The following is a 27,989-nucleotide window of genomic DNA, read 5'->3' on the forward strand; positions in this document are numbered from 1 at the left end:
TCATTATTTATTAATTTTTCTTTTTAAATTTTTAAATTAAAAAAGATACACATTTACAGAAATAGTTGAGACAAATGAAAAGTTGACAACATAGAAATATAACTACAAATACAAATGATTAGGATCTGAAGTCTATAGATATATGTACATATACATATATATGTATGTACAATATTTATACGAACATACAGAGAAAATGAAAGCAATGCCTAATTTTATATTAAATAATCATGATACGTTTACCAATATCATTTTATCTTGGAGTTTTACATTCATTTCATTTCTGTTTTACTTTACACATTTTTTTTGTTTTAAGATTATCACAGATGGCTCAAGATTTTCAAAATAGTGTAAAATATGCAAACAAAATTTTTGATATCATTTTTATTTTTTAAGATTACGACTCAAATTGTTCAGATTTCGAAATTTAGTTTTTTTAATACTTATCAATATTATATTAAATTTATAATTTTGTTTCAATCTTTAAATCACATTTAATTTATTTAACCTAAAATATTTGTTATTATACTTCTTATTAATACCATATAATATATGTAGTTATGTATGTAAGTATGTATGTTGAAGACCGACTTACACATGGATCTTAAAAATATTACCATTTTTTTCTTGCTTGTGACAGATGATAAAATCTGTAAATAGATTTAAATTATTTGGACCGAAGAATATTGTTCCTATATATTGATTGCATATAAGGATTCTTGAAAAATTGGTTAAAGCGCTTTATGACAATCTAGTTCGAATTAAATAGAGCATGGAAGACGTTGTTGGACGTCTTGGATTTATGCGTAACATAGTGAACACAATGTACTCTTATCAGCAAATTATTTGCGATAAATTCACTGAAATATTATTAAAAATATCACATTAGTGAGAAGTGCATGAATTCCATTCCGAATGTGGATTTATCAACATAATTATTCAAAAAAAGAAAATTTTTAAAGTGGAATTGAAATGTGTTTGTAATTATTAATATTTCCGAACAATTTTATAAAAACTGTTTATGCAAAACGAGTTAATTTTTTAATAAAATGATTTTTTTATAAATTAACAAACGTGTTACAGTCCTGTAATACACAATTAAAATCCGTTAATAGTTTTTTCTCCATGCTAATGTAATTCTAAACTTTAGTTCCAAAAATAATTTGTCGAAAAAAGGCCAAGTGAATGATTTACATATATTTTATTAGTTATTTAGGATGCACATACATACATCTATGTATGTGTATATAATTTTTTTAATTATTAAAATTTTAAGCAAAAATTCTTAACTGTTTTTTTACTATTGATTTAAAATTATTTTTAAATAAATTGTAGGTTACGAGTAAAACATTCATATATTATATGTATGCATGTATGTGATTATCTGGTAAGAATTAAAATATATGTACATATGTAATGTCATCATAAACTGAAATGAATAACCAATTATTTATGTACATAGCAAAGTCCTGGAACTACTTTAATTTCGAACTCGGTCATGTTCTGTAAAAATGAAAATATCATAATTTCTCGAAATCTATTCAAACCAACTAAGTCAATATGAGCTCCTTAAAGTTTGTTGTGTCTGTGATATTCAACCATTCAATACAATATTCCAAAAATACATATATTTTTGTTAAAATATTCAAATAGTAGAAATTAAAATAAAATATAATATTTAAAACCAAATTTCAGTTTACAGAACCGTACCGAAGGTCTAACTAAACAATAAATCATGATGTTATTTGCTATTTTCTTTTAAATGTATTTAGTGAAAATATGTATATGTATGTACGTGTGCAATTCTTAATATCTGTACAATTTATTTCTTTATTGTAATTTTTATTTTGACTAATTATTTATATTTTTGAATAGATGATGTCATAAGGTGGATGTATCTTCTGTAGTGACGATGTTATTAACATTACTGCTGGAGAAATTGTTCACCGTAATCATCGCATGTTTAGGTTCAGTATCTGTAAGAGAAAATTAAGCAAATACATAAATCAGTCGTGGGTAGTAGGTTGATACATATCGAAATTTATTGTATACTTTAAATATGAAACAAGAGAACTAAAATCAAAATACAAAACAATAGTACAAAGTTGAAATTATAATAATTCAAAACATTTATTCACGATTAAATTTGCAATTGGATATTTTTCTTTACATACTCCATTCGATATATACGTATATCTATGTGTGTTTGTTTATATTTATATGTTTATAATCATTTTATTGTGTTAACATAATGCACTATGAATACAACTCGTTTAAAGCAAAAAAAAAAAACTTAACAAATAATAAAAATAAAATACATTTTGATTTTTCTTAATTTAGATGAAAATCGATGCAATCGATAAAAAGAAAAGTTTATCATCTTCGTCTTCTTTTAGAACCACATGAATAAAATAAAGTAATAGTAGCTACAACTTCTTTATTGTTAGGATAAGTTTTGTGTTTTCATGGAAACTTAATCGTATGTATGTAAATTAATTGTTCTCCAAATATATATATATTTTTTTCATTAAACTATTACAAATGAAGTAAGCAGTTGTTGAATTAGGTGAGAAAATGTAAAAATTATAACAAACTAAAAATTAATATATTTGTATGTATTAAGAAAATTATATTAAAATTGTACATCAGTGTTTATAATTTTGTTAAGCAAAATAATAATAATAATATTGTAATAATAACAGAAAAATAATAAAATAAAAACACTAAATCTTTTAAACAGTTTTAAGGACACAATAAGTTGTTCTCCATTTTCATTGAATGTTCAAATGTCTCGTCTGAAACCCCGTAGTAATTCATATTAATTTTAATTTGATGTGAAAAAATCTATTCAAATCAATATAATATCCACCATTTGTAATCATATTATCGTTTTAATGAATTTAATATTAATTGTATCACGATTAACAACAATTACGACGGAATAAAGGCAAGAGAAACCTTATAATTGCTTTTAAAGTGATGTAACGCGAGTATGAATAACATTTTCATAAATAATAGGCAACGATGTTTGGGCTTCTTTTCTTTATATTGTGTGCAAATGTTGGTGGTCGGGTTAATAAGTGATAAAATGTATGTAATAGAAAGAATATAAATCTCGTTTGATTTACATACAATCACCTACTACTCACCTCAGCCTGAACTGAGGTGGTGGGTGTAGCACTGGAGACAGCAGCCTCATCGATACAATTCGTTTGTGGCGAAGAGCCGGCAATATTGGTGCTGCTACTCACCACGGGTGGTGAGGTTGTACCACTTGTGGTTGAAGTGACACCAGATGTGGATACAACTTCCGGTGATTGATTGGCTGCACCAGACTGTGAGGATCGAGGGTTTGCCGATGTGCTAATTGCCCCAGTCGGTGGTGGGGGCTGTGGGTGTAGTGTTGGTTGTGGTGGTGGTTGTTCGGTTGTAGACTGTAGCTGTTGGAAGTCCGTTTGGGTCTTGAACGTTTTGTTAGAGGTAGAAGTAGAATTAGAAGTTGTTGTAGCAGAACTGGGAGGTGCAGTTGCTAGAGGTATTGGTGGTAGTTTGGAATTCTTGCCGCTATCCACAATAATAGGAGAAGTAGGTTGAGGCGATGGGTGACTTTGGGAGATTTCAGAATTTTTAGTGTGTGTTGCTTTAATACCGTGATTCGACACTGATACCTTTGGAAAGTCTTTACCACATGTTAGATTCACTTCTTTAACCAGCTGCTGGTGTTGTTCAGTGTTAATAGAAGTATTGGAGGAGGTGTAAGAACCTGAAATTTTACCTTGGCCGGGACTGCTGTGCCGGCGATTTTGTACATCAGTTGTACTAGGACTAGGTTGCTGATCAGCCTCTGACAGCTCTTTGTTGCCACTGCATGGTGTGTTGGCTATGGTCGTTGTCGTTGTTGGTGAAGACGGTGGTTTCTTTTCATTTAAATGCATCTCTGCCTTTGAAGAATCCTCCTGATCTTTTGCGGCATCGTTGCTGTTATCTACTCCATTTATTTCGTTTGAAGGTATTTGAAGATTTGTAGCTCGCACCGATTCCGTATTACTGACAGTTGAAGGGGCATGATTGCTTGAATTTGAATTAGATCCGGTTAAGTCCAATGTTGTTGGTTCATGTATAGAGTTTGAGATGCTTGTTGTATTCGGCTTATCCATTGCTGTTGCCTGTGGTACGACATTTGCTATGTGATGCCGCATAGCGTGTGGACTATGTGAAGTTCTACTGTTAAGGCTTCCGTTTTGGGCACCGCCGGATGACACTGCAGTAGATGTTGTTATTTTTCCCGGCATAACGGCAGTGGAAAATGACAATGGGTTTACGGATCCTGGCATTGGAATCTGCAATGAAGTGCTATTTTGATTTGAAGCTGCTGACAAAGAACCTGTGGCTGCTGCATGCATGGCTGCTAAATGACTGGGGTGATGACTGTAGTATAATGAACTGCTCATTGGAGACATATGAGTGGACAACGAAGTCGTTGGTTGGACTATACTGCCGCTAGCCTGAACGGTAGGTGCTGAAGAAGTTATCATATTTGACTCCGACTGTCTGGCTGATATTGAAGTGCTCGAACTAACTACGTTTAGGTTCCCATGTGGAGAAGATCCTGCGGAAGTTGTGAGCATTGCAGTAGAGTGAGGTGCCAATTGATGGGTGGACGTTATTGTAGGATGATGCGGAGACATGTGTGGATGGGTCAAGTTCATACTGTGGTGGGCTAAACCTAAAGCTGCAGCTGAGAATCCGGGATGAGTTAGACCGAGTGCAGCTTGTTGCAGATGATGCGGCATATTAGAGGGCACGTGGGATAGTGGTGAGACTCCGGGTAACCCCGGCAACCCTAGGTTCAAACCCATTGCCCCATGAGGACTTTGTCTTTGGTTAGTTACATGATAGGGAGACATGTTTGAGATGCAGGCCTGAAGTCCTGCAGGGGGTGCTCGCAGTCCTAAATTTAAATGTGGTATCATAGATCCAAGAATATTTCTGCCTAATGGATACAAAGGATTCGAATAGTGATGGGAAGCAGAAATTAATTGTTGGCGTTCTCTTTCTCTAGCTTCCCTCTCTTTTTCGCGCATTTCTCTTTCTCTTGCCTCTTTTTCCTTCAGCTCCTTTTCTCTTTGTTCTTTTTCCCGCTGCTCACGTTCCCTTTGCTCCTTTTCGCGCTGTTCTCTTTCTCTCTGCTCTCGCAATTCTCGAATTTCTCTTTCTTTTTCTCGTTGGATTTCTCGTTCGCGTTCCTCTTCTCGAGCTATCCGAGCTCTATGCTCTTCCTCCAGTTTTATACGGTCATGTAAACTAGGGCCAAGTCCCAAAGCAGCACTAGGAATCATAGAATACAAATGAGAAGCGTACGGCGATGCCATTGGAGGATATAGAGCAGCATGAGGATGGGAAGGATGTGCTCCTGCTGCTCTTAGTAACTGAAAGCGCTGGTCCAAATACATTTGATCTGTGTAAGGTAGACCAGCTGGATTTAAGAAGGCTCCTAAAACAAAAACAGTTAAAGTACCACACATATGTTGATAATAAAAATATAAATTTACCTGGTGGCATGCCTGTTATTCCTGCAAATGGGGAATAAGCGTCCAAAGGAAAAGCACCCGCGGGATGTATAAGTCTTTCATCTGATCGGTATGGTTGGAAGCCGCTTCTAGCCAATAACTCTGGCTGTATACCAGAACTGGTTTGGGAATTAAGACGAGCTATCTTCTCTGCTGGCTGCGGTGAGGGTGCTGAACGCTTCTTAGCTACTGACGAACGATCTTCATTAGTTACAGTCTGCGGCAACGATGAGCTCCCAATTCGTTCATTTGAAATTGAAGTTCTACTATTAACATTTGGATTCGAAGAAATCGAAACACTCGTACTAGTTCCACCTAGACTGGGGGCTGCTACAGCTGGTGCTGCGTTACGTTCGTTTCTCTCTCGTGAAGAAACCTCCTCTTCCTCCTTAATGTCTGCTTGCTTCGCAAGATTCCGTAAAGCTGATGCAAATGGTCCACGAGCTTGCGCTGCAGCGCTATTTAAAGCTCCTGGCACATTTGCCAATTGCTGCTGAACTTGTACAGCAGCTGCTGCCGCAGCAACAGCATGTTGATGTGCCTGGTGTTGTTGTTGGGTCAAAGAAGGTGAATGAGCGCTAAGGTGATTGCTAGCTAAATTATGATTTATATTTGCTGCGGATGACTGTGATTGTGCAACATTTGTCGCATTGCCAGCTGAGGCAGATGGCGTTGACGGAGATTGTAAGTGGTGCGGTGTAGGCACTACAGGAGCTGGACTAGTAGCTGGTCGTTTCTGGGTAGTTTTAGGTGGCACTGCAATTATAACAAAACAAATAAATATAAAAATTTAATACTTTTAATTTTTTTTAATTCAAATTAATCTTCCTGTAAGCCTAAAAATATAAAAAGGCTGTTTGTGCCTATGTCTATCGATCTGGATTTGCACCAAGGTTAGTACTACTATTGAATAGTAGTATTATAGACCCCATTTTTTTAAAAAGATCGGTCAAGAACACTCTGAGTCACTGTAGGTCAAAGTTTGAAATTTTTATCATATCTTTATCTTTTTTGGTATTTGCATATGCTTAAACTATAAGAGATAAATAATGCAATAGAAAATATAAAAACCTTTGAAATCGGATAGGAAAAAAGCCTCATAGCCTCGTCCCTGGATCAGTTGTTATCAAAACTTAATCACGTGTACTCCTTATCTACTCCTATGCCAAATTTTCGGACCAGCCGTTTTGAAATAACAGATTTATTTTCAAAAATGTTGATTATGCCCCACTGTGCATCCTGAACAACATTTTATAGTTCTCTGCGAAGTCACATGAAAAAAGTGATTTTAATCCTGAGGTTAACATTCTGTGGCTATTACAATATCGACGATATGAGATTTTAGTTTTGTGTGTTACATACCGTTAGTAAGGTACATATAAAATTTGTCTAGTTTTGCCTTAGTTTTTAGGTTTATTAATGACTTGCACACAAATAGGAAAACAAATTCAAAATAGTGCAAATTGGAAAACCTTGGTCACCTAATACGAAATCTCCCATATGTAAATAAACTTTTTTGATTCGCTTCTCATCAACAGCATGATTCCACTGATGGTTTCACTAACTTAAAAAACGATATACTTCGAGAAGTTTTTTATCTAAAACAACTAAACGAAAGTACATACATACAAATTTTGATTATACACATTCCCAAAATCTATTATTTGAATTCCAGCAACTAATGAATAAATATGTGTTAAATGTTGTAGTATGCGTTTTTGTTACCACCAATTTATTTAGTGTCTATGAACACTCAAAGTACGTACAGTGGCAACAAAAATGATAGAAACAAGGGAATATTTTAGAGGAAAATAAATATTCTCCAAAACTTTGTTTAACAATACAATGATCTTAAATTAAAAGTTATTTAAAGTCTTCTTTCATTTAAATTTTAGGCATTACACAGAGCTGTTAGAAAAAATATATCAAGGACATAAGAGTTATAAGTTTTATGATATATTTCTTAAATAGTAACTTTATTTTTTTTTTTTTTTTTATCCATAACTATTTGATTTCAATTTGTATTTTTTTCATTGTTTGATAACAGTTATACACAACGAAAAAAAATATTTCTTATACATAACTATTATATTTCAATAAATTTTTTATTCGTCTTTTTGTATTACTTAATGATATGAAATAAGTAAATCAGGTCATAACAATACTTGTATATTTTACTTTACATTCTAACAAACTTTTTTATTGTACATCGCTTAAAAATACCATATACAATACATAATGAAGTTTTATAAGTTGGAACCAAAATCTATTTACTAAATTTGGCACTAGGTTCATTATTTGATCCTAGCCCCAATGCTTTAAAGGAACCAACTACTCATTCCTATGTGATTAAATTCATTATTGACCATTCTTTCTATATCAATAACAATAGTTTTAAATAATATTTTAGAGGAAAATAAATATTCTCCAAACTTTCTTTAAGAATACAATGATCTCAAATGAAAGTTATTTAAAGTCTTCTCTCATTTAAAATTTAGAGGTGTTAGAGAAAATAATTAATATATAAATGTATTTCTAAAGTCGGTTTAAAATAATTTTAAAAACTTCTTTTAAAAATAATTTTCTTTGTTATTGTTGATACTATTTTTCCATCTTGGAAAAACTCAAATATAAACATTTTGAAATATTCGTGTTTTTATTATTTTTGCTGCCACTGTATGAGTGATGTTACGAGTGCGTGTCATTATTGCGTGCTGTCAAAACAACACTTTCTTAAAGAACCAATATCAAAAAAATAACTACATGTATTTATAAATGTTTAAAGAATTATTGTCGAAATGTTTGGATGTCACTAATTTATTTTAATTGATTTATTAACAAACATACTGGTGTTTCAACTACGTGACCCTTTATAAAGAAATTATTGAATAATTAGACAGTATTTGGGGTATTACAACATAATAGCTACAATTAGGGGAATATAAAAAATGTAGACATATTGATATGTGAAATATATTCTCATTTTGAAACAAAAATTCTTTGCTATATTATTAGCTCCTGTACTTGTCATATTTGTTAAGTTTAATAGTAAATCGTTTCTGTACTCGGTCTTACAAGTACAAACTCATATATTGCCCTCATATCGAATATATCATATGTTACTTCAGATTCATAATTGTATAATTTTAGAACATTAAATTAAAATCAGCCGGTGTTACTTCTAACAAACAAAGTTATGAATGTAATTATGAAAATAAATCAGAAACATTGTGGAATTTTCTTCATATGCATTTTAATAACAAACGTTCGTTGGTTGCTCTGGAGTAACTCGATTCTCTCGAATTTGTTAGAATTCTGAAATGTAATTGCAAAATGTTATTTTATAAAAAATTCACTATAACTCTCAAAAACAGATTTAGCCGAATATTAAGATGTATTATAATTTAATTTCTTTTAAATCCCCAATTTATATTTAACTATTTTTACAAAATTATTGGATTACATGAACTCCTTGTAAGCATTATTAGAGTACTGAATCCTTTTAGTAGTCCTATGTAATGCAGGCATCGATCATGTTTATTTTTGTTGAAAACAACATGGTCCATAGCCTGCATTACATAGGACCATATATTCCCATAATTTTTGTATGTACATACATATGTATTTGTAAAATTTTATAAATTTAAAGGTATGTATTTTTTTTAAATTTGATTTTACATAGGTCGACTAGAGCACTTAAACTTTTTAGTTGGTGTGTACATACGATAACGTTACCAACGACTCACCGCAAATTGGTATTGGCGCATGTATGCTGGGTAATCCTCTTGGTAGCCATTCCATCATATATTTCAGATTTAATCCAAGAAAAATTTTTGAGTATTGCACCAGAGGCAGTAATTTAGCAAAAGTAAATTTTAGTTTCTTATTTCTTACACCGTTGATATTGTGGAGAATCAGTGTATATTTTAAAGCTCCAAGTGTACTGCATATAAATACATATCATATACATATTTATGTACGTACATATATGTATGTAATTATATGAATGTACATATAGAGCAACAAACAGTTTGGTAGATGTATTTCGGATTGGTTCGGTTACAATCGGATTGATGTTGGTTAAATTGGTGTTGATTTCAAATTTGCAATAAGAGGTACATTCCAAAGGTGTTAATCTTCCTATATACATACAATATAGACCAGAAAACAGTCGGTACACCAAAGAAGAGACAGCACAGACGTCAACATCAGTGATTATAATTTCAAAGGACTTCAGCACCACATATACGCATCACTTTTACAATGAATGCATTATATCTATGTGTGTTACGAGATTTGATTTTATGTGTTTTTAGCGACAACTATACACTACGATGTATCCACGATATTATCTATTGCAAAAAATTAAATTATTTACGAAAGACAAGCTCACAGAATTAACAAATTATCTAAAACATTATATTCAGATATTAAGTATGTATATTGCGTGTGTTTCTATATCAACTTAGGGAGTTTTTAACATTTCAGTAGATATAATCTTTATACATATTTGTATTTGGCACAATTTGGCACAACAAATAGTTTTTTTAATTTAGTTTTTTTTTTTAATGATGCAATAAAACTAAGCGAACGTTTAGTCTCTTTTTCATCCCTTCTTTAAGGATGCAGATACAATTACATACAGAGTGTGTATAAATGCAATTCCTTTACAGATAACAAACACACGAGCACATGTTTTTATAATAAATACGTAGGTATGCGTATATGGATGTATTAACAAATTTGTATGTATTGTATGAATTAATTATTTATTTTTTGGTTGAACAACTTCCGCGCACATTACCGTTAAGTATTTTCACAAAGACTAACGGATAAAAACAACAAATAAACTAAACTATTGTGGTGTTATTGTGTTTCATGATGTCTTCTTCTCTTCTTTAGTTATTGTTATTTATTTATGTATTTATTTATTTTTTCTATATTATTATATACACTTCTCTCTTTAAGTGGTATAAAAACACCATAATTTCGTTTTTTATTTTCTTTATTTATTTTTTGTTGTTCTTGTTGTACATTTTACATTTACACTTCAGATATGTATGCGGGTGTTGTATGTATGTTTGTTTATTTCATAAATGGAGGGGGATGGGCGACATAAAAAGAAATTTTGCCCCCTCAATGCACACAATATTTACGTATTTCTTTATTTCTCACATTAAAATGAAAATTTTAATTTTATACACTTTTTAATTTAGCATTCTGCCGCAATATGAGTATTAAATTGTAAACTCTTAAAGGATTAGGAAATAGTTACGACATTTTTTTACTCAAAAAAATGCGAGTGACTAAGAGATTAAACACGATTCATAAAGGTTTTTCATCACATCACAAGCTTAAATTCTTGAATATGGATGTCAATAATTATGGTGCTATAAACAATACATACATATGTATGTATGTATGCATGTATGTATGTATTTATGTGGTTGGTTGGTGGGTTTTTCTCTGCCACTGCAGCTGCAAAAATATTTTGTGGATAAATTTAACGGTAGAGCGGTAGAGTATTAGTAGGCGTTTATAAGTAAAATGCGTGCACACGTTGTTCATCCGTTGAACATTTGACAAGAACACGACGACGTTTGCAAAAGGACTAAATTTGAAAACTCTGAACTTATTTGCTCCCACTTTGTATGTATTGCTGCTGGTGTCTCTTATACGTAAGGACTTTTAGCATGCCGTACACAGCATAAACAGGAGCAACTGAGTAGAGGTAAGTAAACATTTTAAATAGAGTGACCATATTAAGATGGCACCAAAAACATTCTATTGTCACTAAGTACAAAAAGTAATTATTATTAATGCATAGATGCAATACCGTACATTAGACTATCACTTCTCATCATATCTCCTTTAGTTTTGAAACAACCCCTTACATAAAACTAACATTTTTTATCCATTGTTTTCCATTACAACTAAATTTTTAAAAGCTGTGGGTTTAGTTTAAATAGTATATTAATAAACATAAGGGACTTAAATATCATATCAAAACTTAAAAACATTCCGTTTTTTAGGTCTGGAAACCCTAAGTGACTGGGGTATTTTATGTACCTATACATTTTCATACACGTGTATTCACAAGTATCGATTCCTGAAATAATTTTGATAGTGATTTGTGGTATCGCCTCAAATTTGATATGAATTAAAAAAACATATGTATATTGATAGACAAAAAACTCTGGGATCACGTTAAAATTCAAAAATCGCTGTGCAATAATTTAAGTGAAATTTAATAGAAACAACGTTTATTTTAAGTCAAAATTGAACTCAATTCGAACTCAATTCTCTGCTAACTTTGATATTCTACATTTCAATTCGGCACACAAAAACTACATAGCTAAGATCTTAATGCAAAATACACACAATTGTAATGCATTGAAACGAAATGCAATTGCTTCTTCTTTTTCATACGATTCCGTTTCAGAAACGTAAACGAAATGCAGAATAGGAGGTCCTTTTTCACCGTACTTACATATGTATGTTGTTATAACTAATGTAGGGTGTTGTACGGAAGGACTTGTGTAAAACACTTTCTCAATTACATATTTATAAATGACTCCTTATTTGTTTTTATTCTTTTTGCTGCTCACACTTGTTAAACAAGGACTCAAGTCGCAGTCGACACTCTCAGAAGAGAATTATTTCCGCGCGCCTTTCTTTCTATGTATGTATCTGTGTATGTATTTTTGTACATATGTTATAAGGATACACACAAAAAGTATGCACAACATGACTCTCAAACTCCTTTAAATAACATCATGTGCGTTACCAGACCGGTTATTCTTGGGAAAATGTTTACTTTGTATATTTTTCCTTAAAAATATTGCAACATTATGCAAAACATAAAAACTACCATGTTTTATTAATATATGCAGATCAGAGTTAAAGAAATGAAAATAGGAAAACATTTTACTATTTGACCAATGTTTATCTTCCTATAAGGTGTTTTATTTCGTTTTTCGAAGATAAAAAAAATGATGTGGCAACTTAGTAGCTCTTTGTTTTTAAGTTTTTATTTATTCTTCCTAAAATGAGACAATGTAGAGAGTGAGAGAAAAAGAGAGTATAATGACGTAGTTTAAGAAATAAAAAAAACATTTAAGGACTACTACAAACCAAAACAATTTTAGTTAAACAATTCTTTTTTTGTTGCAAACCCCTCATCCCTTAAACTATTTTATTGTTTTTATTATGTTGGTGTTGAGTTACAACTATGAAACCATTATAATATCCGGTGGTTAAGGAAGAATAAATACAATTGTTATCTTTTATTTTTGTTAGTTGCTTTTTGCATTTCCTCACTTATTTATAGATAAGGAAGAAGGAAAGGATAAATGATCAATTTATAAATACATGTACTTTTATTAGAAAAGACTTGTAATCGTCTGGAAAATACGATACTGCAAACTGTACTCAAGAAAAGTAAAGCGTTTATGAAGATAATGTATTTATTTAAAACATCTACAAAAATTGGAGTATAAAAAGAAAAGTTTAATATGAAAGGAGCTGTTGAAGTCCTAACCACACCTCTCCTTATATTTGAAAAATTTTATTTGATTTAGGAGAGTGAGAGAGTAAATAATATCTTAAACAAGAGCTAACTGCGGTTTAAGGCATCAGTACGCTTGATAATAACACCAACTTATAATGAAGGTTTTATCGAACTGCAGCTATCACAAATGCAAAAAATAAAGAGAAATAATTGGGGACGAATATGTGTAGACAACTACATTGGTATACTCATGCATATGCACGTACATACATACATGTAGATATGTAGTACATTAATAAAACTCCTAGTCAAAACAAATATTCTCCCGACCCTCTGCATATTGCAATGCTTTTCTCATACATGTTGTACATGTAACCACAAAATGGGGATGCTTCAAATAATGAATTGGTAGTATACACAAATACCGATACTGCAAATATAGAAACCTCTTTCATTTGCACTTTGCACTCTGCAATAGAGTGAGAAAAGTGTACCAGAATCAAAGAATCTAATTATTGTAACATGTTAAATACACTAATTCCATACCTTCTGACAAAATACAATATCCAATATGCGTTTGCTTTAGTCATACTAGTAGTTTACTAAATACAACATAATGAGGAAAATTTCCGACTAGAAGTATCGTTCGTTCCCAATTTCATTCTTTTATTTTAAAATTATTGAAAGTGTATGGTCGTACTTTTTATGTACAACAATTTTGTGGTTAGTTTGCACCCAGCAATGTGTCGACCGACCTAACACTTGACCCCATTGACACTTGTTCTGGGCTACAGCAGAATGTATCGGTTTTTATAACAAATACATATGTACGACTACAGCACCTTGTTTTTTATTTGTTAGATATCAGAATTAATAGCCATATCACTAATATTGTCTATACATAAATGTATGTATGTATGTATGTATGTATGTATGTATGTATGTATGTATGTATGTATGTATGTATGTATGTATGTATGTATGTATTTAATGCATTAACCGCCTATTAGTACTTTATATATTTATATTTTTCATTTCTTTCTGAATACAGCCTTTGAATTATTGTTCAATCATTCTTGGAAATTCAAAACTGTTAGTACGATTTTAAAATAAACTAATTAGTTATTAACGGCTAAAAAACTCGGCAGAAAATTCATACTTCTTTATTCCCAAAAAAAATACGGTTTCAAATAGAAAGTAGTAAGTTTTGTACCTCAAAATCGAAATTTTTTTAAGAAAACGCCAAGAAAGATTTGGGTCCCATAACTTACTAATTGAATAAGTTATATGATTAATTTATCATTTCAGCGTAATTACCAAGAATAATTTTAATGTCAGAGATATACGGATAGAAAAAAATTTACATTTCACATTCGCTTTCGTTATTCCGACATTTGAATAAAAAATTAATATTGTTATTGTAACAAAGAATATTTTTTTCCCTAGTTCTGAATTGTTTGTAAGGATTTCTTAAATTTTATCATTTCGTAGTAAATACTACAAAATAAAGATATAATATTGTGAGGCTTTTGATGCCAGTCTCTTGTATAAGTTAGAGAATTTCATTGTTTAACTATCAAACCAAAAACCCAACCAGGCTATAAAATAAATATGTTGAAAAGCATAAAACATTCACTGACATTGTGGTAATGTGGTTGTAGTATTTACTTTACACCACAAAATAAAACACACACACTTTCATACGAGGGTCACTTGAAAGATTGCACAGTATAATTTGAAAAGTCAAATACAAAAAAAAAAAAAATATTATTGTTGAATCTAGATTTTACGATTTTAATACGGCGGATATTTTGTGGTACTTATTCCGTCACGACTCTGCAGTTGCAAAAAGTTTTTGTAATTGTAAAGATGTAATATTTTTTGTTTGACAATCACTTAGTCTTGGTCCCTATGTATAAATACTCCTCTATTTTTATTATAACAACTTATTGTTTCTTTTATAATTTTCGAATTCCTGTCCTTTTGCATTTAATACGATATTATGATCAATGTACTTGTTTAACAAAATGTTTGTGGGTGCAATAAGCATAAATTCAGTGGTTGCAATATAAAATACTTTTATTCTCTTTAACTCCCACCAAGCACCCTGAAGTGTTTATCTCTTGTCGTTTACGTTTGTTGTAAATGCTTAAAAAATCGTTGTACCATAGTCAGACGAACTACCTCGGTTTTGTGTTAAGTCGTTTGCTTGTTTGTTTGTTCTTTGGCAATATGGATTCAAGTTCATATTTTTAAACTTATTTTGGGGTTTCTCATTTTCACCGAGTTGTATAGATGTATACAATAAAAGTAAGCTTTCGTTTATTTATGTGTGGTATGTATATAAGTATGTATGTATGTCTATTAGGGTAATATAAATAAAAGTATAGATACAATTAATAACACAGACCGATAGTGAATGCTTCATTTAGTTTTTTTTTTGGTGAAAATATCTTAATAAATCTTAAGGCATAATTTTACTATCGTAAATTTTAACAAAAAATTAACAATATTAATTAGGCCTATGAGCCTTGTTATTAAAAATGTTTTTAATTTGTTTCAAAGTTATACCCTAATGTACATTCAAGGATATACGTTAGAGTGTCCAGAGGAACAGCTTTTTTGTGAATTGTAAGTAGGCAGAAGTCTCAAATACTGCATATTTTGTAGTGAACCCGGGAAAACTGAAAGCTGAATTGAATGAAATATATACTTTTTGATTAAAAATTCTGACCTCATTAGAAATTATCAAAAAAAAGTTTCCTAAATATTTTCAAAGTGGGTCTTAAAAATAACCTAATATAAGCTCATTGCGGGAAAAATAATCATATAATTTTTTAGAGTACTTTTTTATCCACAAAATTATCTTTAGTTCGTTATAAGTTTCATATAAACTAAAAAGTCTTAAAATGTCCAAATAAAATTTTAAATATTTTTATGAACTTTTTGATAGTATGATTATTTCCCGAAATCAGTCCAAAATTATGGATTTTTTGAGATACGTTTCGATAAAATTGAAAAAAACTATATTATACAAATTGTTCGGGATTTTAATCGCTATTGGGGAACTGAGGACACTTTCAAAAATTTTATTTTTTATTTTCCTGTATTTAGTACAGTAATACTCATCGTTGGAGGGATGTGCCTATAAAAAAGTTTTCCAGCGGACACTCTAATATACATACATATATTTGAGCGTTTCTTTTTTTTTTGCATGGTTGACATGATAACACCAAGTAATTCAATTCAAAATACTTTACATTATTGATGTTAATGTGTTTGAAATAACTGTTTCTGTTTCCTTAACATATTTGGTAGTGTATTTACAGTTGAGGAAAACGGTATGAATCGGTGGTGGTTTCTTGTTCTTTTTCTATTTATGTAAATACATATTTAGAGTTTTATGATATTTTTATGTTTGTGAGTTTTCTTATTTTTTACACATGTTGGAAAGAGTTACTATAGTTGTTTGTACAATATTTATATATATAAATATATTTTTTATACATTCTAAGGGTATAAAAAGGACGATAAAATAAAGTGTTTTGTAAATATATACTTTTAAAAGTTGTATACATACATGTTTAAGAAAATTAAAAGAGAGAATATAAATGATAATGTGTTTACATTAGGATGAATACATTTCTAGGCTTTTGAATTAAAGAAGCGCAGGTCAGATTAGATCTAAAATTTAAGGACAGGGATATGAAATAATCTACGTAACTTTAACATAGGAAAATAAAAAGTCTGAAAATTGGGATTCAATTCAACTTAAAATATAAGTTATTTTATGTATGAAATAATTTTGCTAATCGAATTCTCAATATTGATATTGCTATCAATTGTTGGTTCGTAATCGTTAACACAAAAACTTTACTGCTCCGAATGAAAAACACAAACCTAACTCAAAAGTTTAGTTTTTTTTTCTAATTTGAAATGTGTGATAATTTCGGATTAAACAATGTTCGAATTTATTCTTACAAAACACATGTCTGCTAAAATATCAAGTTTTATTTAAGATAATTAATTGACTTGAATACAAATTTATCAAATTTAATATTAAACGAAACACAAATTAATTTTTTTCGATTTCGAAGCTTTAAAATTCATTTATTCGCCGTCTATTTTGGGCGCAATCTATATGTAATTTTAAATTGATTGTTAATAAAATATAACAAAAGTAAATTACTTTCAGTTGACTTGTTTATTGTACAGGTTTGTTTTAATATGTCCTCATATACATGTGTATGAAAATATTGTTGTAACCATACCCTAAGCCGATTTAGTTGAAAACCATGTAAAATACTCATAAGTATGCCTTATATTTTGTTTTCTCGCTTTCCAACTCAAAATTGCAACAACGAAAACAGTATTTGTATTATTATAACAAGCACTTGACTATATGTTAAGTGAAGCCAATTTATATTTATTCACTTATTGCCACTTGTTTTTTTAATTTGTGTCCGCAATGTGTTAATTTCTGTATTTGTGTTTATAGTACAACAGTTAACATTTGTTTTGCTCAATAAACTGCTTAAAATTTAATTTTTTTCTGCATGAAATATGATATTCGAATAACCACTTACCATCTCTAGACTTGTCATATAGTTTGGGTGAACTATTCTTTTTAGCTGAGGCAACTGGTCTCATGGCAGTGTTAATTGGCTAAACCGCACAAAAGAACGAAAGAGAGAAATAATAAATATATATTAATATTTACAATAAATAAACCGATGATGACATACAACTCTGTCTGAACGTTCGCCACAAGGTAAACGCGCGACTGCCACATCTGGGCTATCTTCGGGTGGTGGGGGTTGTGGAACCCAATTATATGCACGTTTAGATATTGGAACACCAAAACGATCATGTTGTGAAGCTTGTTGCCTTTATAAACGAAATAAATTAAGAAAATAAAAAAGTGAATCTATTTATTTTAACCATTTACCTTAAAGATTCATAACAATCTAAACAGACGACTGCATATTCGCCATTTTCTAATAATAGACCATCTTCACTTTTTCGATTTTTTACAAATGGAAATTCATTAACAGGCAAAGCTCTAACCCGTTTTCTATAAGTGGTTATGCCACACAAATGACAAATATAATCGTGCCAATTATATTTGCGGTCTACTGCATTTATAGAAGGATTTTGCGATTCAAATCTGAAATTAAATTGAAATAACATAATCACATACATATGAGGAGTTTATAAAGTACAAATGCAATGGTAAATATAAATACAATATTAACGCTGTTTCAAAAGGATGACAACACTTCATTAACTAATCAATTTGTTTCTTTAACCTCTTACAAATTATATAAACCACGAAGTTTTTTGTAAATGCTGTACTTGAAAAAAAATAATATTTTCGAAACAGAGGTAATATTTTGTAGTAAAATATAAAATACATAATATTTGTTCTTACTTTCGCCACTGTTTCAGTAGAGAATGATAGCAAAAGGTACAAACATAGGCTGAATAATCTGGCCGTAACTGCTCGGCTTTTGGCAAGGAACTGTGTTTTAGTAAAAAAGGAAAATATGGTCTTGAGCCCTGTAAGTATTTAGTACAAGGTTAATAAAAAATCAAGTTGAAAATAAATTTGTTTATTTTCTAGTACCTCTTTACTGGCATATAAAACTCTAGCCAAGGTTAAATCTGAATGTAAACCACATAAAAAACAATATATTGATGTGGACGTAGCTGGTGTTGAAGAAACCGATGGTGTAGATGGCGGGGTATTAATACTCAGACCTCCATGTCTTGAGCCATTCGGCGATGAAGAGGTAATTACTGGAGAAGGAATGTCGTATCTGAATTAAAAGAAATATAAAACAATGTTTATAAAAATAATGATATTCGAATTATTAAAAGACACACCTTCTGTGTTCTAATGGTACTCTCTCTGCATCCATAGACTCCCATTGGCGCGCCAAGTGATTCACACAATCTTTACACGCCAACACTCTATTGCCAATTGGATCATTATTAACGGCAGACCCGCTGCTACTGCTTATATTGTTATCACGTCCATTATTATTACTATTGTTTGAATTCGAACTTGTGTTGCCTTTAAGACAAGGAAAATGCATAGCGTGGGAATTCATGTGCTCAGCACTTGTGGATAACCACTCCATTTTATTGGAAGCGCATAAAGTTTTGCATATGTAACATCTGTTAAAATATTATTATTTTTTTAATTATTTTCAATAAACAAATCATTATTCTTCTCTTACGGATATTGTCCATGTCCATTTTCAATTTGAGGCTGTAGTTGTTGTTGTTGTTGTTGTGTTCCTCCCACTTGAAGTGTGGGTGTTGTTGGTCGTGAATCATTGTTTCTTAAAGTTTTTATATCTCGTGGTTGATGCGTAGACGAATGATTGGAATTATTTTCGGATGGCTAAATAAATAAAAAAGAAAAATGTGTATTTCATTACAACGAATATGTTTAAGAGTTTGTCCTACAAAATATAATACTGACAGAACATTTTTTTAATTAAATATTAAGCAATTTTACCAATTTTCAAATAATGTTATAACAATATTTAAAAGGTGTGGAGTTACAATAATATAGTCAATATTTGGGAAATATTTAATATTGCCTTTGAATCATATGTAAGTGTAATGTGTCTAGATTTGAGTCGTGTTTAGTTATCAACAAGAGGAAAATTAAAATTTTTACTTTCTGATGACTCGATTTAATTCAAATTAAATTTTTAATAATATTCTAATGTACTCAATAAATATTTAAAACACATGCCAATTTGTATGAATAGGTCAATAGCATTAAATCGTTGTTGCACCGTTATCAATAAACGAAAATATGTAAAAACAAAAAAACTTATTTTTCAAAGATAACAAAGTAATTAAATAAAAAAATTCTTATCACTTCACCTTAATTAGTGAAAATAACAAAATATTGAATCTTGTTCAATTACATTTCTTGATCGTTTTGGAATAAAACTCAAGATAACAACCAGTGTACATATATCGTCACCTGAAATACAAAAAGGCGTAACAACCAATTTTTGTATGAAAATGGTCCACTGCATAAAAATAAATGTTTTTGCAAATTTTTAAATCTCAAACTCAAAAACATCGAATTTATTGCAATGAAATTCAAAAGGTCGTAAGAAACAAATTAGTAATTTCCACAAGTCAAAATGTTCTAAAAATAAACAATGTCTGGCGGTACAGTTATATTCTAACGTGTTTATCGATGTTGGGATACAATACTTGTAATAATATGCCGTTTTTATAACAACAATAGGTTTTAAAAGTGTTGTTACGCCCTTTTGCATTTTTAATGACGTTTTTTATTCGAGAAGGGCAATGTTATTTTATTTATAAAATTCATGAACCCTTTTGTGCAACATATTTATAGGTTGTAATACAAATTCAATTGTACAAAAATAAATGTGTATTTTATTTTTAAATTACAAATCATACCTATATCAGTTAGCTAATTATATTTTATTTGACACATAAGTCATACATAAATATAGTCAAATAATCATTAAAATAAATCTGCCTACACAAACTATTTGTACGTTTTGATTCTCTCTTATCAGTGACCAAAATACAAAGTCAACATGTGAATAAAACAAACACAAATGTTAACATTAAAAATATTTTAAAATCTCTACTTTGAAACAGAAGAAGTTCCTCATTGTAGTAATAATTTTGTGTACTTAAAAATAAAAAAGATAAGATTATAATACATAGAGACGACACATTAGGATGGATCGAATTGTATAGAGCTAAAAAAACTGTCCCTAAACTTAACTAAGACTAAAAAATAATTTTATATATTTCTGAAAAATAGTTTAAAAAATGCCCAAATTATCTAAGAATTACCTGTTCTAATCTTATTAACTACAAAAGAAGTAAATTTTATTTTATTATAATATTTTAAATAATAATTTAAACGAAATTGTGATATGTACCTAATTCAAGGCATTTTCCAAAGCTGTCTCAATTTATATCAGTGAATGTACGTCACCTTTAATAAACCTTTAACCCACAATGTCTATTTTATTGCTGTTAACATGATAACCTCATGTTACATCAGGCACCTTTGTATTCTCTTATCTTTAAAATGAAAATGAGTAAAAATTCTTTCACACAAGGACTGTTAAAATTCCAGATTTAAAAAATAAAAATATTTGTATATTATTTTGTTTCTCCAATCATTCATTGCTGATAGTAATGATTCTGATTTTTAATATTCACATTTTACGAAATATTTACTCAAAACTACAAACATTAAAGGTGTTTAATCAGAAACCTTGTGAAAAGTTATTAATTAACGTTTATATATTTTGTTTTTACCTTTTCAGCAGACGAAGCAACTAATGTTGAATGTTGAATTCCCTCTGCGCGACTAGAGTGTTTTTCATAGCAAGTAAAGCAAATTTGAACCATTCCTGCAACCAATTAAAGAAAATATATATTTATGTATTTTGATTTTTTTGTTACTTTTCCAAACATTACTACCCGACTTTACTTACCTTGGGGACTAATTGGACTGGCATTTTTGTAAGCTGTCATTGTTTGTATAAATGGATAGTATGGTTCTCGTTCAGCATTAGGACAACAATAGACAAGTCTTAATTGAGAGGATGGTGTATCGACACCACATGTATAGCAAACAAACTTTGCACGTTCCACCGCTGATGCTGGTTTTTTACGTAAATAGTAATTACGTTCATTTTCCGGAATTTGATTAGTCTAAAAAGATTTTGAAGTGATTATTTAAACCAATAGCATTGTCAGTAATATTTGTATTACTCTTAAATATGTTAACTATAGAGTTACGAATATGCGAAGAATACTAAGAATGAATAACATTTAAGAAATTATTCATTTTTTGGGGCAAAATCGAAATTATAAGAAAAAATGGAATACATAAAAGAAAAAATTTTAAACCATTATTGAAAATAAGTTTTTTTAAATAAAGTATGAAATAATTTGTTAGCTGATACAGTTTTCGTTTAGTTTGAGCAAAACCAATAGAGGACAAGAAAATGCAAACAAATTTGATTTTTGCCAATTTTTTCAAATTCACACACTAACGCAGAGTGTACACATTTTCAGAACTAGTTTTTCGAAAATACCTTTAAATTTTTTAATTCAATTTTGAAAATTTGAACATAATATTATACCGTCATCAGATGTTTACATACATACATACATAAATATGAAAATGCAGCATACGTATTTCTGCTACAGGAACTCGTTTAAAAAACCATAATTTCGATTTCTAGAACGTAACATTGCATTGTCATAAAGTCTCTTCTTGCTTTTTATTGATGACAATTAGTAGATATTTTTTACATTAAAATTATTTATGTATTTCCTCAACAAATTAATGTTACCTTTTCATGTTGTTTGTCTTTAAATATTAAATATGTTTTCAGTTTTTTATAATCCATCCATACATTAGTGGTATCGCAGCTATCCAATGATTTATTTATAATCACATAGTTGTGGCCGGCTTTTGACTCATTACCGTTAATGTGATTCACAGTATGAGAGATATTTGTGTTAGAAGAACTATTAGTGCAGTAATTTCTATTGTCTTTAAAAGATTCACTGAAACCACAATCATCTTTATTTTTGTTACTTTTTAGTGTAACAATGTTCGGAACAACATTTTGGTGTGTATTATTTTTTATTTTATTGTCGTTGCTTCTGTTATGTTGCGAATTAACGGTATCTCTATTAACAATGGTGGCAATGGCCGTAACATTTTTAGACATTTTTTTGGTTAAATATATTATTAACTTAACGTGCTGTAATATAGCTTGTATTTATTTATTTATGAGATAATTATATTTGTACTAAACTTGCACTTTTGATCATTTATATTTGCCTGTACACAATATGTATGTATTTGTATAAACGGAATAGATTCACGAGATGTTTACACCACCCGTCGAAAAGGGCAAAACATTTATTTGTAATACTATTAGAATTTTAACCAAGATTTAAAAATTTAAATTAATTTTTTTAAAATTCGCTATATGAAAATACAATTTAATTCAATTTTATCCAATTAAAATAGGGCTATCCTAATGTACATATATGCAAGTGTACATGTATTCGGAAATATACACATTTTTTGTGGCTAAATTCTATTGATATTTAAAAAAAAAAAAATATATGCGTTTGATTCATTACTGCGATAAGAACACAATTAAAAATAAATAACGCAATAAAATATTCTAAACAAATAATTCTGAAAAATTACTTTAAACACACACGCACACACAAACAACGCTTTTTTAATCAACAAAACGAGAGCACCGATCTAACAAACATATACAATATTTTCGTAAATAAGTTAATAAATTATAGGGGCACGTTAGAGAAGAAGCCAACAACATGTCAGCTTGCTTCTAATTTTCTACTGAGAACCGGCAATCCAACAAGAATGGTTCAAACCCTAAAAAAACATACAAAAAGCACTTGTTCCACTCACTCACTAACACAAAACAATAAAATACACCCAACAAACACAAGTTCAATAACAAACATTATTTTAAATAAGATTAAATATCACATTTAAATTTGTATAAATTGAAACTTATTTTGTAAATTATTCAAAATTTCAAGATCGAAGATCTCAATATCTTCGAATATTATTACGAAACCCTTTGTGGGCAATGGAATCTGATTGTGTATGGCTAGTTGCAGAAAACTTAAGTACCTTGTACATTCGGTAGCAATTAATAAGTACGTTAAAACTTTTGAAACTCAATGTTTGAACTAATAGTTACGAAATTTGAAAACCGTAACATTAAGTTGACAAATATGATTAGTGAATTACTCGAACTTTAGCATGCACAAAAGAGAACAATAAAAAATAAATCTACTTAACTATGGAGAAAGAAAATAAAAAATTCTCTCTTTCTAAAAACAATCATAAAGTAAAAACGTAAACAAAAAAGTCTTTGAAAAGTACGAGTAAGTAGTACAAATATTATACACAGTGCAAAACTAGAGTAATTATATTAACGTGAATCGACATTAAAAATATTGATACATATTTTAAAAACTTTAACTTTTCATTAATTATAATCAGTTCTTTAAAAATATATTTCAACATTTTTGTTGATTCATTTTATGGTATCATGTCATTACTTCTATGGTGGCGAGGAATAAAAGCTTAATACTCTTCGATCTATTAAGAACTGATTTATAAATTTTTATTTATGCATTATTGTTGATTCCTTAAATTGGATCCTGTCATTATTTACATGGTGCCACGGAATAAAAGCTTAATACATACTCTTCAATCTATTACGAATTGATTTAAAAATGTTTAATTTGAACCACGCTTTAAAATATATATTATATGGACGCTAAAACCAATGATATAAGTTCCACAAACAAAAACTCGGGTAAAATTAGGGTTATGATATATTAAAAAAAATATTATCTATCCCCATGTAAAAGGCAATACTAAATTAATAATAAAGATTGTGTTCGCGGGTCAATTTGGCAAAAAAAATATTCCGACAAAATTTCTCTTCGTCTGTCCGTTAAAATCAGTTTTTAGGAGACCTTTTTAAAAGCGTAAAAGTAAGATTGAGTTTCATAATATTTGTTTATGATCTTTTTGATTTGATGATTTAAATTTGTATATTTCATAAAAAAATTCAAGATATACATATATATGTACATACATACTAGAACAAATACAAACTTTAAAATTGTGAACTTTATACTCCACTGGTTAAAAAATATCATATAAGAATTATTACACCATTACGCGCCCAAATAATGCTTTGAAATTATGTATAAAATCAAAAAAGTGGACTTAATTAATATGTACGAAGTTATGTACATATATGCACTCACCTTGTAATGATGCCATTGTTTTATTAAATGTTCATAACACAAGTGACAGGCCTGTATCATACCTCTGGGATCCATGGGTCGTGAACGGGCCGGTCGCGGGTGCATGTCGTAAAAAATTGGAAAATATGGACGATCAATTTTATCATCTTTTGATTTGAGGGTACTGATTTCTATCAAACTACCCCTTCTCTGTTCATCACCACAAGCGTAGCAGACTTCTGTGGTCGAGTTTTTATCAGGCATGGAAAGATCTAAAATTCCAACTTCCATAGACGTACTTGATTGGTTGCTGTTTACCTGCGAAGTTGAGGGAACTGTAGAGTTGATAGGAGTTGGTGTAGCAATTGGAGTTGGCGTTTTTGGTGTCATGGAAGATCTTATATTTGACGTATTACGCAAATCTAAGACATCTTCTGTTTCGCGAGACGCTAAATAGTCTGCACCGAATGGACTAGATAAAGGCGTTCGTTGTGGGGCAGCTGCCGGGGAGTCACTAGGTGACATTGCAGTGTTTTGTTTAAATATTTGAAAATTATGGCTTGGTTGTTGCAATTGCTGCTGTGCAGCCATATGATCCATTTGAAAGTTGTGTGAGGGATAATGCGCTGTCGAAAGTTGTTGTTGTGCATTGGCATATGTGTTATGTATGACCGAGTTTGAATAGGAGAGTTGACCCAATTTAAGCTTATGATGGGCATAGGATGATGGTTTAATATTTAGTGTTTCATAGGCACTGCCCTGTACACTTGACGGCCTCGAGGAAGGTGAAGTTATTTGATGATTACCACCTTCTCGGGATTGTGGCCTGCTAGAAGAGTGTGGTCTCTCACTTTGATTTCTCGTTGTTGACATGGGAGAATTTCTTGCATAGTAATCTTGAGACATATTCGGTGCAGGAGATGGTGACGAATTTCTCGAAGTGGCCCCCTGAAGGGAGTGCGTCTGTTGATGGGAGGTTGTAGGATGTACAAGATAAGGCGCTTCATTTCGGTAATTAATAGGGTCCCGTGAAGTTCTTTGATATCCGTATGATACTTGGGAGGAATATTGTTGACTATCTGATCCCATACTAGATTGGGCAAGATGCTCTGCACTTAATCCTAACATCTGGGCGGCATATTCTCCCTGTGTTGCAATATCGGCGCCTATATAAGGTTTGTTATCAATCCTTTTCATATGATAAATTCGTTGTATATGTGGTTTTTTCTCCCTTTCGTATGCATCCCATTGTTCATTTAGAGAGCGATAACAGAGGTTACAGGCCATAGCGTACATTTGACTGGACGTCACCTGCTGTACACCCACAGGAGGTTCATGCCTTTCCAAAAATGGAAAGTACGATTCGGACGGTCTTTCATAGTTGGGCCTAATCCTAATTGGTTCGTAGCCACCCTGACCACCGCAAACATAACACAACGGAATCAAATCTTGTCCATCTGTACTTGCTGTCTGCTGTCGTGATTGAACTGGAGGCGGTGAAGTTTGCCTATTGCTGCCATGCGGCGAATGTTGAAAATATTGAGATTGATTTAAGTTAAATTGTTGCTGCGGCTGCTGTTGTTGATTTGCTGATGTTGGACGTGCCAATGATGCCACTGAATGTTCAGTATGCTGCTGCTGCGATTGTTGTAGTTGTTGTGAATTAGCACTTTTTAATTCATTTTTTATATATGCTTTGGCCTTTTCCATTCTTGTGCGGCTATAATTAGGTAATCAATAATTTCCATTACAAAAATATAAGTTTCACAAACAATAATCACAAACTTTACCTGTAATTTATATTCGTCTTTCAAAAATTTATATATCCTGACATAAAGAGAAAATTGTTTCTTGTTTTCCTAATCTTCGTGTACAATACATTGAGGCACTTTTTTTGTTGTTATTTTTTATTTTATTCCATTTTTTGTATTCAATTTAACTTTTTTATTATGATGTTGTATTATTGTTGTTGTTGTTGTGTATATGCATTTTCGTATGTATCATTAGTTTAAAGAATGTTATTGTGATTTAGATTTAAGAACTTCGTCATATATATTCTCATTGGAACTTTAATTATTATAATTTTTAGTTATAATTTTTTTTAGCACAAAAAAAAGCTTTAAATATTTTTAATTAAATTACATATAGTTGCACAAAAATCCCACCCGGAGAGTCAATCACATTTGATGTAGTTGCTGTCTCGTTGCATTTACTTACATACAATGTACATACATATATATGTACATATGTAGGTATGTATATAATGTAGAATAAACAAAAAAGGGAGAGCAGTGAAAACGAACAACAATGAATGAATGGAGAGTTCTAATTTTGCTAAAATAAGAAAATGTATAATAAACTATATAATAATAAAAATAATATAAAAGTAATATTTAGTTTGTTTAACTTTATGTTTTTCACTACACTTTAAAAATATATTCGTTGTTATGTTAATATTTTTTCTTATATTTTTTTATAACCAAACACAGAAAAGCCCGTATATCGTCACCAGGGAAAACCTTGCTCCAATTTTATCATTTCGCTATTTTTTAATCGTCATATCATTAGCATGACACTACTTTTCATAATTTTAATTTTTCTAGTGATTACAAATGTTTTTCGATTTCATATTATTTTTTATGCGTTTTGCGTTATTTTATTTAATCCTGTTGTTTAACAATAAAATCATTTTATACAAGGTCTTTTTTATATTTTTCACACACACTTTCTTTTCGTTAAATTTATTTCGTGACGTTGATTCGGGTATTCGGTGGTTTGGAATTATTTTTGTAAACTTTTTCTACCAATTAAAATAGGTATTTACACAGATTACGCTTGAAAATGGTTTACGTAATTTAACTAAATTACAATATATAAATTTTTACTGAATTTTATTGTTAATTTATTTCTTTTTATTGGACACAAATTCTGTTTAAGTTTCCATCGGAATTATGGAACAACAAAGAGAATAGGGATCCGAAGCCGACGTGCAAAATTTAACGGCGTTGCTATAAAAACGTTAACAGCTGTACAGAGCCGGCTGCTATTTTTTTTTT

General features: G+C 30.4%; 1 protein-coding gene across 7 annotated transcripts; it reads right to left on the reverse strand.

Moving 5' to 3' along the window:
• Positions 1-2,105: 2,105 nt before the first annotated feature.
• LOC119600076 lies at positions 2,106-27,925 on the reverse strand. 7 transcript variants are annotated; one of them, XM_037950114.1, is made up of 14 exons: positions 27,758-27,925; positions 26,724-27,000; positions 24,955-26,653; positions 21,600-21,819; positions 21,421-21,515; positions 19,323-19,489; positions 18,967-19,260; positions 18,707-18,899; positions 18,512-18,639; positions 18,029-18,247; positions 17,826-17,967; positions 17,667-17,745; positions 5,553-6,326; positions 2,106-5,494 (listed from the first exon to the last, which is right to left on the reverse strand). In XM_037950114.1, the coding sequence occupies exons 3-14, from the start codon at positions 26,641-26,643 to the stop codon at positions 3,135-3,137; spliced, it is 6,360 nt and encodes a 2,119-aa protein (XP_037806042.1). In that variant the 5' UTR covers positions 26,644-26,653; positions 26,724-27,000; positions 27,758-27,925; the 3' UTR covers positions 2,106-3,134. The 7 variants fall into 7 exon arrangements, with proteins under 7 accessions (XP_037806042.1, XP_037806044.1, XP_037806041.1 ...); XM_037950116.1 differs by having other exon boundaries at positions 27,738-27,923; XM_037950113.1 differs by having other exon boundaries at positions 26,724-27,267; positions 27,738-27,923.
• Between the last annotated feature and the right edge of the window lie 64 nt (positions 27,926-27,989).

This window comes from Lucilia sericata, unplaced genomic scaffold (genome assembly GCF_015586225.1).
Source record: "Lucilia sericata isolate MDLA Ls3-8-SP2 unplaced genomic scaffold, ASM1558622v1 Contig000104F_arrow, whole genome shotgun sequence".
Classification (NCBI taxonomy): domain Eukaryota; kingdom Metazoa; phylum Arthropoda; class Insecta; order Diptera; family Calliphoridae; genus Lucilia; species Lucilia sericata.

What these genes read in the sequence shown, in the direction of transcription:
- LOC119600076 (XM_037950114.1), bottom strand. Translation starts at nt 26,643, where the DNA reads ATGGAAAAGGCCAAAGCATATATAAAAAATGAATTAAAAAGTGCTAAT. An exon ending in GCGAACGTTCAGACAGAGTT is followed by an intron (nt 17,746 to 17,825) that starts GTATGTCATCAT and finishes TGTGCGGTTTAG; the next exon opens with CCAATTAACACTGCCATGAG. An exon ending in AATAACAGGCATGCCACCAG is followed by an intron (nt 5,495 to 5,552) that starts GTAAATTTATAT and finishes TTTTTGTTTTAG; the next exon opens with GAGCCTTCTTAAATCCAGCT.